The 13952-nt window shown below is 39.9% G+C and overlaps 1 protein-coding gene across 8 annotated transcripts in view; it reads left to right on the plus strand.

Moving 5' to 3' along the window:
* The window catches only part of DCLK1 (doublecortin like kinase 1), a 340908-nt gene that overhangs the window by 299027 nt on the left and 27929 nt on the right, over positions 1-13952 (plus strand). For all 8 annotated transcript variants that reach the window (XM_025462494.3, XM_025462499.3, XM_025462498.3 and 5 more), the window contains 4 exons: positions 2133-2266; positions 4010-4087; positions 4463-4559; positions 6986-7066. In XM_025462494.3, the coding sequence (XP_025318279.1) occupies positions 2133-2266; positions 4010-4087; positions 4463-4559; positions 6986-7066 (390 nt within the window). The remainder of the gene's footprint in view (positions 1-2132; positions 2267-4009; positions 4088-4462; positions 4560-6985; positions 7067-13952) is intronic.

A 13952-nucleotide genomic window follows, 5' to 3' on the forward strand; every position in this document is an offset into this window, starting at 1 on the left:
AACCAAAATGTGACTTATGACTGGATCTGCCAACATCTTCTTTCATCCAACTTTTGAATAAAGTTAGGTGATAATAGATAGTATGTTTAGAGAAAAACCACAAAATTCCTGTGTAAATGGAGTTGTGTAAATTGAAATCTGCACAAACTCATAAAACACGAACTATGGATGTTTGGACCTAACAGAACATCAAAGTGAGAGTTTATTTTGCATTTTAGAAAGGTTATTGCTAACAAAATGGAATTAGGGAAGTAAACAATTCTCTCTTCGGGAAATAAACTAGATGATCTTCTAGATGTTTCCATCTCAGGTTTCTGTTCATGAAAAACATTTGCTTGTCACTTGGATGACCAGAATGGCTGAGGTGCTCAGACTATGATTTAGAAATTTCTTTTGCCAGAGAACATTTAGGCTGGGAATGAGATTGTGTTTTGCAGCTCTAATGCCTCGGAGTCCCTCACTCAGACTTACTCCCACTGCTGGGCTGGAGAGCTGCTTTGTTAAAGGAGAGAGGATAGTGTCCGTCCCACATGACAACTGGGCAAAGCCACATCAATGAAGGACACACAGCTGTCTTTGCCCTAACAGCCTAAATGCAGGTGACCCCGCAAGCCTCTGGACACCTGCCCAAGAGCCTAAACTAGATGCAGGTCAAGCCCTTAAGGAGAAGACTCCATGTTCTGAGTGTGAAGAAAGGTAAAAGAATATATATATATATATTATTTTTTTGCCCAGAAAAGACACAGTCTCTCCAGAAGGAAAGATCTGACTCCCTGCCCCTGCCAAAACAGTTAGATCCAAATGACCATTGCTGATACTGCCACTTAGCTGGCCAAACATCTGCACTTTATGCTGCAGCGAACTGAGAAGTTAATCTACTTTTTCCAAAGAAAGGGTGACGTGGAGTGTGAACAGTAGTGGCGCTCCTGATGTGTGGAGATGTGTCTTGCTGTGCAAGAGGTTCAGGCTGTTGTATCAAGTTCAGATGATCACAAGGCAGCAACAGAAGAACATGCAGGCTTCAGCTTGCTAGCTGGATTATTTTGATGTACATGGAAAACTTCACTATTTCCTCAAGGCATCTCCTGGTGACTGCCTTTGCTGGGAATACTAGCTTTTTACTGTGGTTTTATCTTATTGATTCCAATGGAGGACACTGAATTAGAATCCTGAATGCCCTTTGATCTTTTCTTTGAAATAGTAGAAGTTGTTTGGGATACTTTTTAGAGCAGACCCATTTGGTTTGATCATGGGCTGGAATTAAAGTGGTATAAATACTTGCCTATGGTCACATGCATCCTTTTCTTGATTTGTTGGGTGAAGGACTGGAGATTTTTACTGCCTTAATAAGGAAACCTGGACAGAATGCTGACTCTGCACCTGATAAATCTTTCTAAATTGCCTCAGGTGAAATGAAATGTTAATATCCCTTTCAATTATTAATAAAAAAAATGTAAATAGGTTTTGTTGGAAATGTGGGCCACTGAATATAAAGTATTTTAATATACATGTAGTTTTTTTGTTCAATTACTAAAAAACTATATTTTTAAAGCTTCTTACATATTAAAACAGAGAGGTAATTATTTTCATAAATTGGAGGTACTGCACTAGAGACTTTCTATGTTTCATTGTATTACACAAATCAATTTTAATTGTAGAAAACATTAAATACAGATAAGCCAAAAGAAAAAATCTCCCATAATCCTCCACCCAGAGACAGACACACTAACATTGTGTTCTTTCAGACATTTTTCTTTGCATGTATTTTTTCTTTAATACACATTTTATGCAAACCAGTCTGAAATCTGTCCTTAGTTCCCCCAAATAATTTATTTCAATAAATATAAACCCACATCACCACATTAATGGTCCTGTAGCATCCCACTATATCAACGTACTGTCATTTATTATTGAATTTCCATTTGCTGGCTGTTCACCATGTTTCCAATTCTGCAGTAATCTTTAAAAAAAGATATTCTTGTATGTATATCATTGCATAACTGCCTGTTTTCTTTTTTTTTTCACTTTGTGATAAATACCTTAAATTTAAGCCTCAAAGCCCCTCATTTCTTCAAAAAAGAGCTTTTGAGCTCTTGGTCATAAGGCGAGTTCACTCTTTCCTTTTACTTTAGGTATATGAACACCAAGATGGTAGCAAATCGCTGAAGCTGGGTGACTTTGGTCTGGCCACCATTGTCGATGGCCCCCTGTACACAGTCTGTGGCACCCCAACATATGTGGCTCCAGAAATCATCGCGGAGACTGGGTAAAAGCTTCCATTGGTTTATTGGAGTGCTGTGCTTGCCAAAGAACTAGTCTGCTTCAAGAACAGGAGAAAACAGCTCTGTCCCATCAAGACAGAATTAGCTATCAGATTTCTTTCACTTTTTTTTTTCTAAACTTTAAAGTGAGAGCCATTTTCTCTGTTTCTCCAATCAAGTTGCCAATTACGGCAATCTTGTTCAAGGCTTCCATGCGGCCTTTGTTAAAGGTGGAACAGCAGTTATTAACCCCAGAGTAAGAAATGTTCGGACTAACAGAGAAACATATAGCGATGGTAATTAACTCGCTTTTGGATAAAAGAAACAGACACTGCTGTGTGTGGTGATTACAGTCTCCTGTGGTTTTTTTCTCTCAGCTGTCCTTATTCTCCTGTCCCACTCTCATTTGGCTCTCTTGGCGGTCCATTGATTGTGCAGTACAAACACCCTTAGGCATCAGAGGGCCACTGGGAGTTTTCAGGTTTCTGTGTGCAGCAGTATTAGATGAATGAAAATCTCTAGAATGGGGGGAGAAGGTGAGTGGGCTAACATTTACGAAGTACCTACTGTCTGCCAGGCCTTAAGGTCCTTTACTTGATTTTTACTCTCTCAGTAGATGGTATGATTCCCATTTTGTACATGAATAATCTCACTGCGATGGCTGGGTATCATGGAAGCTCATGAGTAGATAGTGGTTGAATCAGCATTTGAGCTCAAGGCTGTGTGAACAAAGGGCTCCTTCCGGATACAGCTCTATTTCTTACCAAGGGTCAGAGGCAAAGTTCTGAAGCACTACCCCCCGCCCCCCCGCAGAAGGACTGGGGAAGGGTAGTACAGCAAGGGGAGATGGCCCTACTTTTCCCCCTCAATTAGTAGCACCAACCCAGACCTAGGAGTCTAGGTGGTATATTTCACTGAGACCTGTTGGAGATAGTTTTTCTGCTTGACCATAGACCAGAAAGGCAGAGAAACAGAATAGATGAGAAGGGAATGCCAATCAGGAAATCCCGAAGTGGGATGTGGGGTGATAAGGACTTTTTTATTTGTCAAATTTGAGTGATTTGGGAGCCCACACCTGTAACCTTGTCTGACATTCCTCAGAGGGTGCTGCCTTCAGCATAGCTACACTTTCTGGTTTATTATGTGAATACTCTGACAGTCTGCTGTGAGGGAGGGCCCAGGGTAGCAAGAGGATTGAATTGGGCTCTTGGAGACCCTGGTTGGAACCCAGCTCTGCCACCATCTTGAGCAAAACTACTTACCCCTCTGATTCTTGGTTTTCTCCTCTATGAAATAGGTGATAGTACTTATCTATGTAATGTAAAGAGTGGTTGGAAAAACAGCATAAGATATTGTATGTCAGTGCTTCACAAATCAAAAAATGTCCTATTCGTAATTATTATTTCTAAAATCAGAGACTTCATTTCAAGGGTCCATCACTATCTTAAAATTGATCTGACTTGAATTGATAACCTTTTTGATGAAACTTCTCACTGATACTTAGATATGATCTTTAGCCATGCTTTACTTCAATTTTTATTCATTTGTCTTAGTCTCTCTCTCTCTTTTATTACTCTTCCCTTGAATTCTGTTTAGCCAGTGGGTTTTAGTTTAGTGTTTGCTGTTGAGTTTTTAAATTTTGTTTCATTTGGTTTTTGGATTAGGATAGAAGAGTCATCTATTTTACCATGCCCCATAATTTGTCCTGGCCTGACTTTTGCTAACTCTAACATCACTTACTTTTCCAGATATGGCCTCAAGGTGGACATCTGGGCAGCTGGTGTAATCACTTACATCCTGCTGTGCGGTTTCCCTCCATTCCGTGGGTATGGGCAGTAATCTTTTATTCAGCACCGACAAAGCATTTCTGCATTCTCTGAGTGATCCATTCTCCTTTCTTGCACAAAGGAGCCTGAAGCAGGAAAGGAACATAATAAGAACTTCACTTCCAGCACCTGTTATTTTTTCTATGTTGTACATGCTCATTTACATGCCTTCCATAAATCTTCCTCATATAATTTAAAAACTCATTCTTTCCTAATTGTCCAAAACAGTTCCATATTGACATTTTGAATTGCTTAAAAACACACATTTTACACATTTATGGGGAAAGGAAGGGCTCTAATGCATAAGAATGAAGAGACATACCCTGAGTTGACATTTTAGTGCTGTTTTTTCCTTGTTGTTGTTCACCTGAACAGAAGTGGTGACGACCAGGAGGTGCTTTTCGATCAGATTTTGATGGGACAAGTGGACTTTCCTTCTCCGTACTGGGATAACGTTTCTGACTCGGCAAAGGTAGGTTTCCAGTGCCTTTCCTTTTCCTTACAGCCGGTGTGTATTAATGCAATTATTAATTTTGATTCGTTTTATGCAAAAAGACCTAATGATATTTTAAATGCGATTTCTGTCCATTTTGGTTATAATTACTAGGTTTTCCAAGAGATCAGGATCATCAAATCATCTGTTTGTAGCCATCCCAAGTGCCTCTGTTTCCCCGGCCTTCTCACTTGCTGTTGCCACTCCAGTTATATTACTATAGCCTCTTGCTACACCTGGCCCATACCAGGCCGCCTTAGATTTCAGCATAGCTTGTGGCTTTACCTTGCTCGGGTCTCGACTCAATTTCATCCTCTCAGGGGAAGCTTCCCAGACCACCTTCTTTTCAACTGCAGCTCTTTAACCTACCTAGCTCACCTTATCTTCCTCACTTGCTTTATTTTTCTCTATAGCACTTACACCCACATGTCCATCTGGTATACCATCTAATTACATTTATCTATCTACCTTTCTAGATGGGTAGATACAGACAGGTGGATACATCTTATGTTGTTTATTTTCTTTATTTATTTTTATTTTTATTTTTTTATTTTCTGATTCTCCCCTCTAAAGCACACATTTCATCAAGACCAGGAATTTTGTGTATTTGGTTTATTGGTGTATCATCAATGCCTGTGCAGTGACCAATATATAACTGGTGTTTAACATGTATTATAATGAATGAATAAGAGAAAAAGAAAACTGTAAAAATCTCACATGGAGATACTAGTGGAACTTAAAAAAGAAAACTTTTTGGGGCACCTGGATGGCTCAGCAGTATAGAGTGTCTTCCTTCAGCTCAGGGCATGATCCTGGAGTCCTAGGATTGAGTCCCACATTGAGCTCCATGCATAGAGCCTGCTTCTCCTCTGCCTGTGTCTCTGCCCTTCTCTGTGTCTCTCATGAATAAATAAATAAAATCTTAAAAAAAAAGAAAGAAAACTTTTTAAATGTTTCCTTAAACTTACATCTCTAAGCATTGACTTAAATTTTTAAAAAAATGATGTTGAGAAATAATTGACTCTTGATTATTCAGCATCCCTTTACCTTCTCCATTCCTGAGTGTGAGTTCAATTTAAAATCTGACTTTTTCTGCCTGGCCACTTTCCATGGAAAATGATCCACATTGGGTCCAAAGCTTTCATTTTCTTCAGCTGTCCAGGACCTCTAGCTACCTCTAGGCCTAGGAAAATGTAGAGGAGTTGAGAGAAGTGTCAGAAGAAAGGCAGCAGGGTGAAAGGAGATGGGGTGGTCCTATCATATTGTGGGGTAGAGGTGTATTTGCCTGTGAGCAATCTCTTCAGGAACCTATCTACCTCAGTGCTATCATCACATAATAAGAGGGCTCAAAGTCATTGACACACAGGACCATCTCCTTCCCATACCCCCATGTACCCTGGCAAAGGGCATCACAGAACACAGTTGCTCTAATAAGTTCTGGCCCAGGTTGAAAAGGGAATGAATGCCTTCTTGCACAAAGGAGTCTGAAGTGGGAGAAGAACATAATGAGAACTTTAAGGAAGAATCTCTACATCAGTGGAAATAAATCATCTCCATCATGGAATGATACTCAGACCCCGTGAATGTAAGGACCTGGATAACACATATCTAACCATTTTGTTACATGGGAACTTCTAATCCAAAGTGGACACATGTAAGACAGACTCATCATTAAAACTCAATCTGTGCTTTCCTGGTCCCAATCATTTTGAGCTCATAGGAAGTCTCATTAATCTCAGCACCAATCTCAGGCACTCATCTGCCTCTTAATAGTTCCATTTTATTGGCATTGATTGATGTGGAAATTTTTGAAGCAAGTTTAACAGATTTATTTTTTTTAGTTTTATCTTTTTAATTTATTTTTAAAATATTTTATTTAAATTCAATTTGCCAACATATAGTATAACACCCAGTGCTCATCCCATCAAGTGCCTTCCTTAGTGCCCGTCACCCAGTTACCCCATCCCTCCACCCACCTCCCCTTCTGCAACCCTTTCTTTGTTTCCCAGAGCTAGGAGTCTCTCATGGTTTATCTTCCTCTCTAATTTTTCCATGTAACAGATTTCTATATTAAACTTAGAAATCTGCTAATAAAGCACAAAATTCTAGACAGAGAAAGGGATATTAATTCTTTAACTTGTGTAACTGATTTCTTCTCTACTAACTACACTTTAATGAAATTTATTCTAATATTCCTTTCTTTCTTTTTTTTCTTTCAATTCTAAGCAATTGATTTATAATTCTAAGTATTCACCTTTCCTTTGACTTCTAAAGGTGTGGCTGTGGGTAAGTTGAGTTGATATATTTAAGATTTAGAGCTTTTCCAAACTAAAAGAGTATGGCTGCACGCTCAGATTTTTGCCATAAAAATTAGACAAACGGGATCAAACATTTGCCTTCCACAGGAGCTCATCACCATGATGTTGTTGGTCGACGTGGATCAGCGATTTTCGGCTGTGCAGGTCCTTGAGCATCCCTGGGTTAATGTAAGTGACTTCCTCCTTTCCCTGTACTGACTCCTAACATTCCCTTTTAAAATTGCAGATTTCCTCATGATGCTGTCTCCTTTGTCAACTGTTGTGTTTGTGTTTGTTCCTCCCTCTCAAACATGCCAAAATGGTTAGGGGGTCTCAGAGGGCCTCTGATGTAGCTGTGCCGATGTGCACTCTCATGGTCCCTGGAACAGAGCATTTCATTTGATTCAGATGGGACTACCTTCTGACTGGGGAGGTGCATGCACATGGATGCTACCCTCTGTCCCCCATCCTGCATTCTGAATACATCAATAAGAGCAGATTTTCTGAGTCAGTACTGCTTTTGCGTTATTCCTACCAAAAATACAGTTGACCCAAGGGTCTCCACATAAGGCTTGAGGTACTCTGGCACAGGACTTCTCAATCTTGAATATGCTCAGAAGTTACCTGAGGATCTTAATAAAATGCAGATTTTAATGCAGTAGATGTGAGGCTCTGAATTTCTAAAAGTTCCCAGATGCTGCTGCTGCTGCTACTTGAGTACTAGAGTCTCATAATACATGGTACATGTTTATGAATGTTGAATATGAATGTGCATAGATATACAGCGAAGGTTTGTTTAAATATTTTCATAGAGCAGAGCTTCCCCATTGATGTACAAATATGTAAAGACATTAATACCCTCAGCCGTTGGGATAGTCAGGCAGGGCAGCTAGAGTCTGGGAGTGATCATCTCCAGCCTCAAAACCTTTTCATTTACCCCAGGTTGCTAAACAAAAACTATCCTTTTCTAGGAAGTGAGAAAAGTTAGGAAACATCTCATGTAAGCCTAATAATCAGTGTTCAAGATAGGCAGAGTGGGTATTATTATACCCATTTTACAGATGCAGAGACTGAGGCTATGGCAAGTGACTTGCCCGAAGTAGCAAAGTTTATCATGGAGCCAAAATTTGCAGCTAGGTATCCTCACTCCAAGTCCATTTGCTTTAAATTCCTATGCACCACATTATATCTACCTGTCCTTTGTTATATGTGAAAGCACCACGAATATTGCAAAAGAATGCATGTATATATCATATCGTTATAATGACTGTTCATACAAGTTAGCAATGTCTCCAAAGTAACTTACCTAGGTCATGGCACCTTTCCCTTAGATATGCTGGGAGAAAGAGGCACAGACCAGCTGCATGCAGCCTTTATTGGTGGCAGCAGTTGGTTCTGATTGATCTACATGCTGCTTAAAAGCCCATGATCTACAAATTGTCAAACTGCATGGTAGCACTAGAATCAGTGAGATTATGACCACATAGAATAAGCCAGAAAATCTGAGTTTGAAACATGGCCTTTGAAGGCTCACAAAGAGCCATAAAGGAAAGAGATTGCATAGGTTGCAAATAGCCATTTTAGATTTTTAAATACATTCTCATCAGAGGACCACTGCCTGCCAAGTCCACCCTCTGGAAGCTCTGATACAACCAGTCACAGGACAGTGGGGGAAGGGCTACCCCAGCTAGCCTCTGTGTAGGAACAGGGGTCCTATACAGGATATATACTAGAGGAGGAGATCAGAGCTCCATCCTGAAGGAGGCTGGAAAGGAGATGTCCGGCAGAGCCAGCTCCAGCAGGATATGCATATTAGTTTTAAGATAACTTTGTGGATGTGAGCAAGTTTGTCTATATATTTGAGGGGACTGTAATGCAATTGAAAACAGCCATAACCTGATTCCAAACCAAATAACCCTATATCCATATATATCCCAACTCTGTGGGATAAAGAAACAAAATTAGGAAGGTTTTGGCTTTTACTTTTGAAAAACTAGGTTGCTCCTAGGATCCTCCTTAGAAGGCATGTACATGTATCAGCAGTAACTTTCTGCCTTCTCAACCTGCTTTGTACACATTTTTACACATGGTCTCACTTTTCTGGTAATTAGGCTCCACCACTCCCTCTAAAACATGGACTTCTGCTGTCATTTTAGTTTTCCCTCTCAGATTCCCTAAAGACATTTCCTAAAAGCAGGGATAAACACTTAAGGAATTATCTAGGAGATTTAAAACTAAAATATACCCTTTATATAATTCTAACGGATCTTAGATTCTAAGGGAAAAAATATTGATGTATATTGATGTTAGCAGAAACTTAAAAAAAAAAAACAAAAAACCCGAAATGTATGAAATGATTGCTTAACTTTTGAAATTTTATTTATGTAGTAACTAAATCAGAAAAATGATTATTGTCTCAAAAACATAAATGAAAAACCACATATAAGCTTTCACAGCCAGCATTTAGTATTTGTCAAGGTCTCCAAGTGCAACAAATGAACAACCAACCAATCAAAATAAATAAATTAGGCATTTAAACGGAAGTCCATTTAACAAGACATTTTGCATTTGGCGATCAAATTATCTGATCACTGCTGAGGACTCTACCTAAGGGGGAAAGAGGTAATAATAATTATCTGAGCCCTGAGGAAGTCATCAGAGAGCATTTCCTGACTCTCATTTGTCCTAATTTTGTCTGTTGCTCATATAGTGACCTTTTCAACTTGGTGCCCTTGGAATTGAAAGGGGAGTCTCTTATGAAACATAGAGTAGAACAATAGAATCAGAAAACCTAGTCAACTAAAATCACTTGTTTTAACCTTACTCCAGACTCATTTTTTCATTCATTCTGGGTGGGAATCCCACCGTGCTCCTTAGTGTTCTGGGCCTCTGCTATGTTATCGAAAGAGTCATGAGCAAGGTGTCTCAGTGGATTGCTCTAGCAAACCAGATGGACAAAGCAGCATCAGTGTGCAGCCAGGTGTCTAGCAGAGGAATGTGGGCTTCCAGAAGGAGCATCAACTCACCCTCCTGTTGTAACCTTGGGACAGTCATTTCACTCCTTTGAACCTGTTTTTGTGTCTGTGAACTAAAGATAATAGAATCAGCCTCTTGAGTTGTAATGAGGATGTAGAAAGGAATATATATTTGAAGGGTCTGAGAGGATAGTCTTTAAGCACAAGTACTGTGTACTTGATAGATATGTAGAGAGTTTGGGTCTGAGACAGGCAACGACTCTGTCATCTGTTGCTATGTGCTGATGAAATATAAACTTTGATGGATGTTGGTGTATAAGAAGTTTGATTAAGAAGGAGAACCTTCTCATCTCCCGAAAAATTCCATTAGTGTATCCCCAGCTCCATATAGATAGGGTGTGCATTATCTGCTCTGTTGTCTTCTTTAGTATCACACCTGTTACCTCTACCATGGCTGCAGGATACCAACAGGAATTGTTTTGGCTTAAGTTGATATACCTTAGTACTCATCTGGTGGAGAACCACAGAATTTAGGGACATAGGAGGCTGAAAAAGGCATTAATACATCTTGATCATTCCAGACATTGGGAAGAAGGTGGAGTCACTTTCCCCCAAACAACACTTTGTTAATAGGAAAGATAGGTTAGTGGTAAACGTAATTGACATAAACATAATTGACATAGCACCCAAAATTCTTAAATAGGGTTAAATATCACCATTATAATATCCCAAAAGTATTACTATTATTATATTTTTATTTTCAAAGTGTTGACCTACTGTATCCCATGTTATTCACCTGATACTAGGGTAAAGGTCCATCTGAATGCTACAATTCTATCAGTTTATGTTTTACTTCCAGTTATTTTTCTGATTTTATTGATGAGGAAACTGAGCCTCAGAGAAGTCTCTAGCATAAAGCTCAATGGAGTTTCTAGAACAAGGTCTTATGCCTGGATTTTGTCCCTAGAGATTCCGATTTAATTGGTCTGCACCAGCATCTAGGCAGGCATCATGAATTTTAAAAGGTCCCAGGCCATTAGAGTGTGAAACCAAGATTGAGAACCTCTGTCCTGGTGGGAAGGATTGGTTTAAATAAGTCAAATGTAGGTAGTTAGCCAATTCAAGACTTCCTATCACCTCCCTGGCCTTTAAATTTTATTTTATTTCATTTTTCTCGCCAATCTACTCTTTTTAAGGAGATGCTACTAAAATAAATAAATAAATAAATAAATACATAAATACATAAGTAAATGAGTAAATAAGTAAATAAATAATAAATAAATATTACTAAGCCAAGATATTCAAAAAGAATAAAGAAAAAGAGAAGACAAAATAAGAGCCTGGATAATCTACCAAGATATTCCATGCTAACAAAAAGCAGCTCTTGGGGCACCTGGGTGGCTCAGCCAGTTAAGCATCTGCCTTCCGCTCAGGTCATGATCCAGGGTCCTGGGATCAAACCCCACATTGGGCTCCTTGCTTAGCAGGGAGGCTGCTTCTCCTTCTGCCTTCTGCTCCCCCTGCTTATGCTCTCTCTCTCTCTCTCTGTGTCAAATAAATAAACAAAATCTTTTTTAAAAAAATAAAAATAAAAAAGCAGTTCTCCCCACACAAAACTTTATATGCATTTATCTTGTGCTGTCAGAATTTGTTAGAAATTAAGAGAATCCTCAGTGATACTGTAATGATAAACAAAACACCTATTTATATTCATAAATTATAAATGATGAAATGGAATTCCATTTTCTATTTGGGCATCTTACCCTCTCCTTTCTCCAAGCTAGAGCTTAATTTACTTCACATTTTCTCCTCCAGTACAGTGTGAATTGTAGATATAGAGGATGCATAGGCCCAAGCTGAACAGAGTCAAAGGTGCTGGGTGCCATACAGCTGGAGATGGTTAACAAGAGTCAAAAGGCCAAACCCTGGGGTGCAAAATGGAGCTGCTATTGAAGACTGCTCTAATGTACTTGAGAGATTTTTTAAAACTAAATCAGGATATTCTGGTAGTAAACTGCTCAAGACTGTCATACTTCTCATAAATTCACATATTATTATTAATAATAGAGTCGGATAATGAATTGACTGAAAACCAGATCCATGAGTCAAAAACAAAAATCCATGAGGGGAGGAGGAGGCATGACCCCTGGAATGGTTTCCCTGAGGAAAGACGGGAATTCACTCCACTGAGTGACTTCACATCCAAGCCTTCACATCCCTCCCCACAGCTGCTCCCCAACATCCGCTGGAGAAATGGAGACCAGGAGGCTAGATCTCCTACAGACAGCTGTGAGAGTTCATTTTCCATTTTGCAAACTAATTTTGTTCTTGTCAGTTGCAATGCTCTGCCAAGTGGTGGATGGGAATTTCTAAATCAAAAACCACTAACCTCAAACCACAACCAGCCCATGTCAAACTTCAGAAACTACTCCCAGAAACTACATACCAGAACGTATGGTAATAATACTATAACTATTTGTAACATACTGCCAGGTTTGTCACGTTTAGAAAACTCATAGCACATTTTTGGCACACAATCTATTCAGAATAATGGTGATAAAGATGTATATATAAAAATGTATGTTTTTAATGGCCCTATTTATTTTATTGATGCAAGACAGTAAGTTAGCTAAATCTCCATCATCAATCTGTATGCCTCAGGTACAGATTAGGTCCCTGCAAAACCAATTGTTTGTCTTTTAATCCAATTATGCTCAAAGCCTTCAAAATTTATATAGAAATTCTGCAGACTTTTAGTTGCTGTGAGGTGTGTGTGTGTGTGTGTGTGCACATGTGTGCGCATGCATGCAGACACTCACATGCCCACCCTCTCTACCTTCTCTGAGACACCTTATTTCATTTGGGGAAAAAAAACTGAAATGTTTTAAGATTTATGAAGTCAGAAGCGTCTCTGACACCTTGTGCAGGTTGTTTCAGGACTTTCATTGCTTCAACATGAACTAATAACCCAAGGGAAGCTGAAACCTTCACTAGAATTTAAAGTTGGAAGCTTGAACCCTTAGGACCCAACATCTAAAAGAGTTGCTAAGAGTCTTGACAGGAGATCAGGACCAGGACAGAGCAGGGAAATAATAATCAGGTCCCTTCTGAGGGTGGTGAGAAAGCAAACTTATCTCAGAAATTGGCAGGAGGAAGAAAAGTCAGAAAAAGGAAAGTTCTGGCTAAGATGGAACCCCTACTGGGGAATTGAGGAGATGGCAGGATGGGTGCAGCCCGAGATTAATCGCCCTCAGTAAGTCAGGAAGGGCTGCTCCTATGGAATCTTTACTATTTGTTCTCTATCTGCACCAAGCCTGTTCAACATTGCCTGTGTGGATCATAGGACCCCGCAGTGACCCAGTGCAGCTTCACGTCCTCCTGTGTCAGCCAGGCCCTCTGCTGCTGCCTCTTCTACACAGGATTCCAGAGCTGTAGTAGGTCACATTGCCACATCCTAGATGAATAGACAACCAGTCTCGCCTTGACATAAAAGTCAACCACATTCCCCTGGACCCCTGAAGTGTTCAGGATCCTTTTACTGCCCTCTATGCAAATGCTCCCCATGCTCCACTGAGGCCTGCATGGATATTCTCTGTTTTTTTTTTCAGCCCCTAATTCAATCTTTCTTTCTCCTTAGCATTGTCCCACCTTTATCATGAGAGAGAGGACTCATGGAATCCTATGATTTAACCCGAGGGAGCCCTTTTGTAACTGATGCCATGCTAATGAATGCCCTGGATGGATGCAGGGTGGTGCTGTGGAAAGAATACTTTCAGATCTGGTTCAGTCCCCGTCCGACTCAACCACTTTCTAGCTGTGTGACTTTGAGCAAATTACTCAGCCTTGCTGAGTCTCAGGTTGCTCATCCTCAAAATGGTCCTAGTAATGCATAACATAGAGGATAATCTGAGGATTAAGGGGCTCGTATATGTAAGTCACTCGCTGAGAGCCACATAGCAGTTAACACTTGGGTCATCTTTCTTTCCCTGCCTTTCTCTTTTATCTTTGCTCCCCTCTACCCTCAAACTCCTCGGGCCTCACCCTTTCTTTCCTTACTTCATCTTGCCCCGGGTGAACCTGCACCTCCCCAGGGTGAACTG

The sequence above is a fragment of the Canis lupus genome, chromosome 25, assembly GCF_003254725.2.
Source record: "Canis lupus dingo isolate Sandy chromosome 25, ASM325472v2, whole genome shotgun sequence".
NCBI classification, from domain to species: Eukaryota; Metazoa; Chordata; class Mammalia; order Carnivora; family Canidae; genus Canis; species Canis lupus.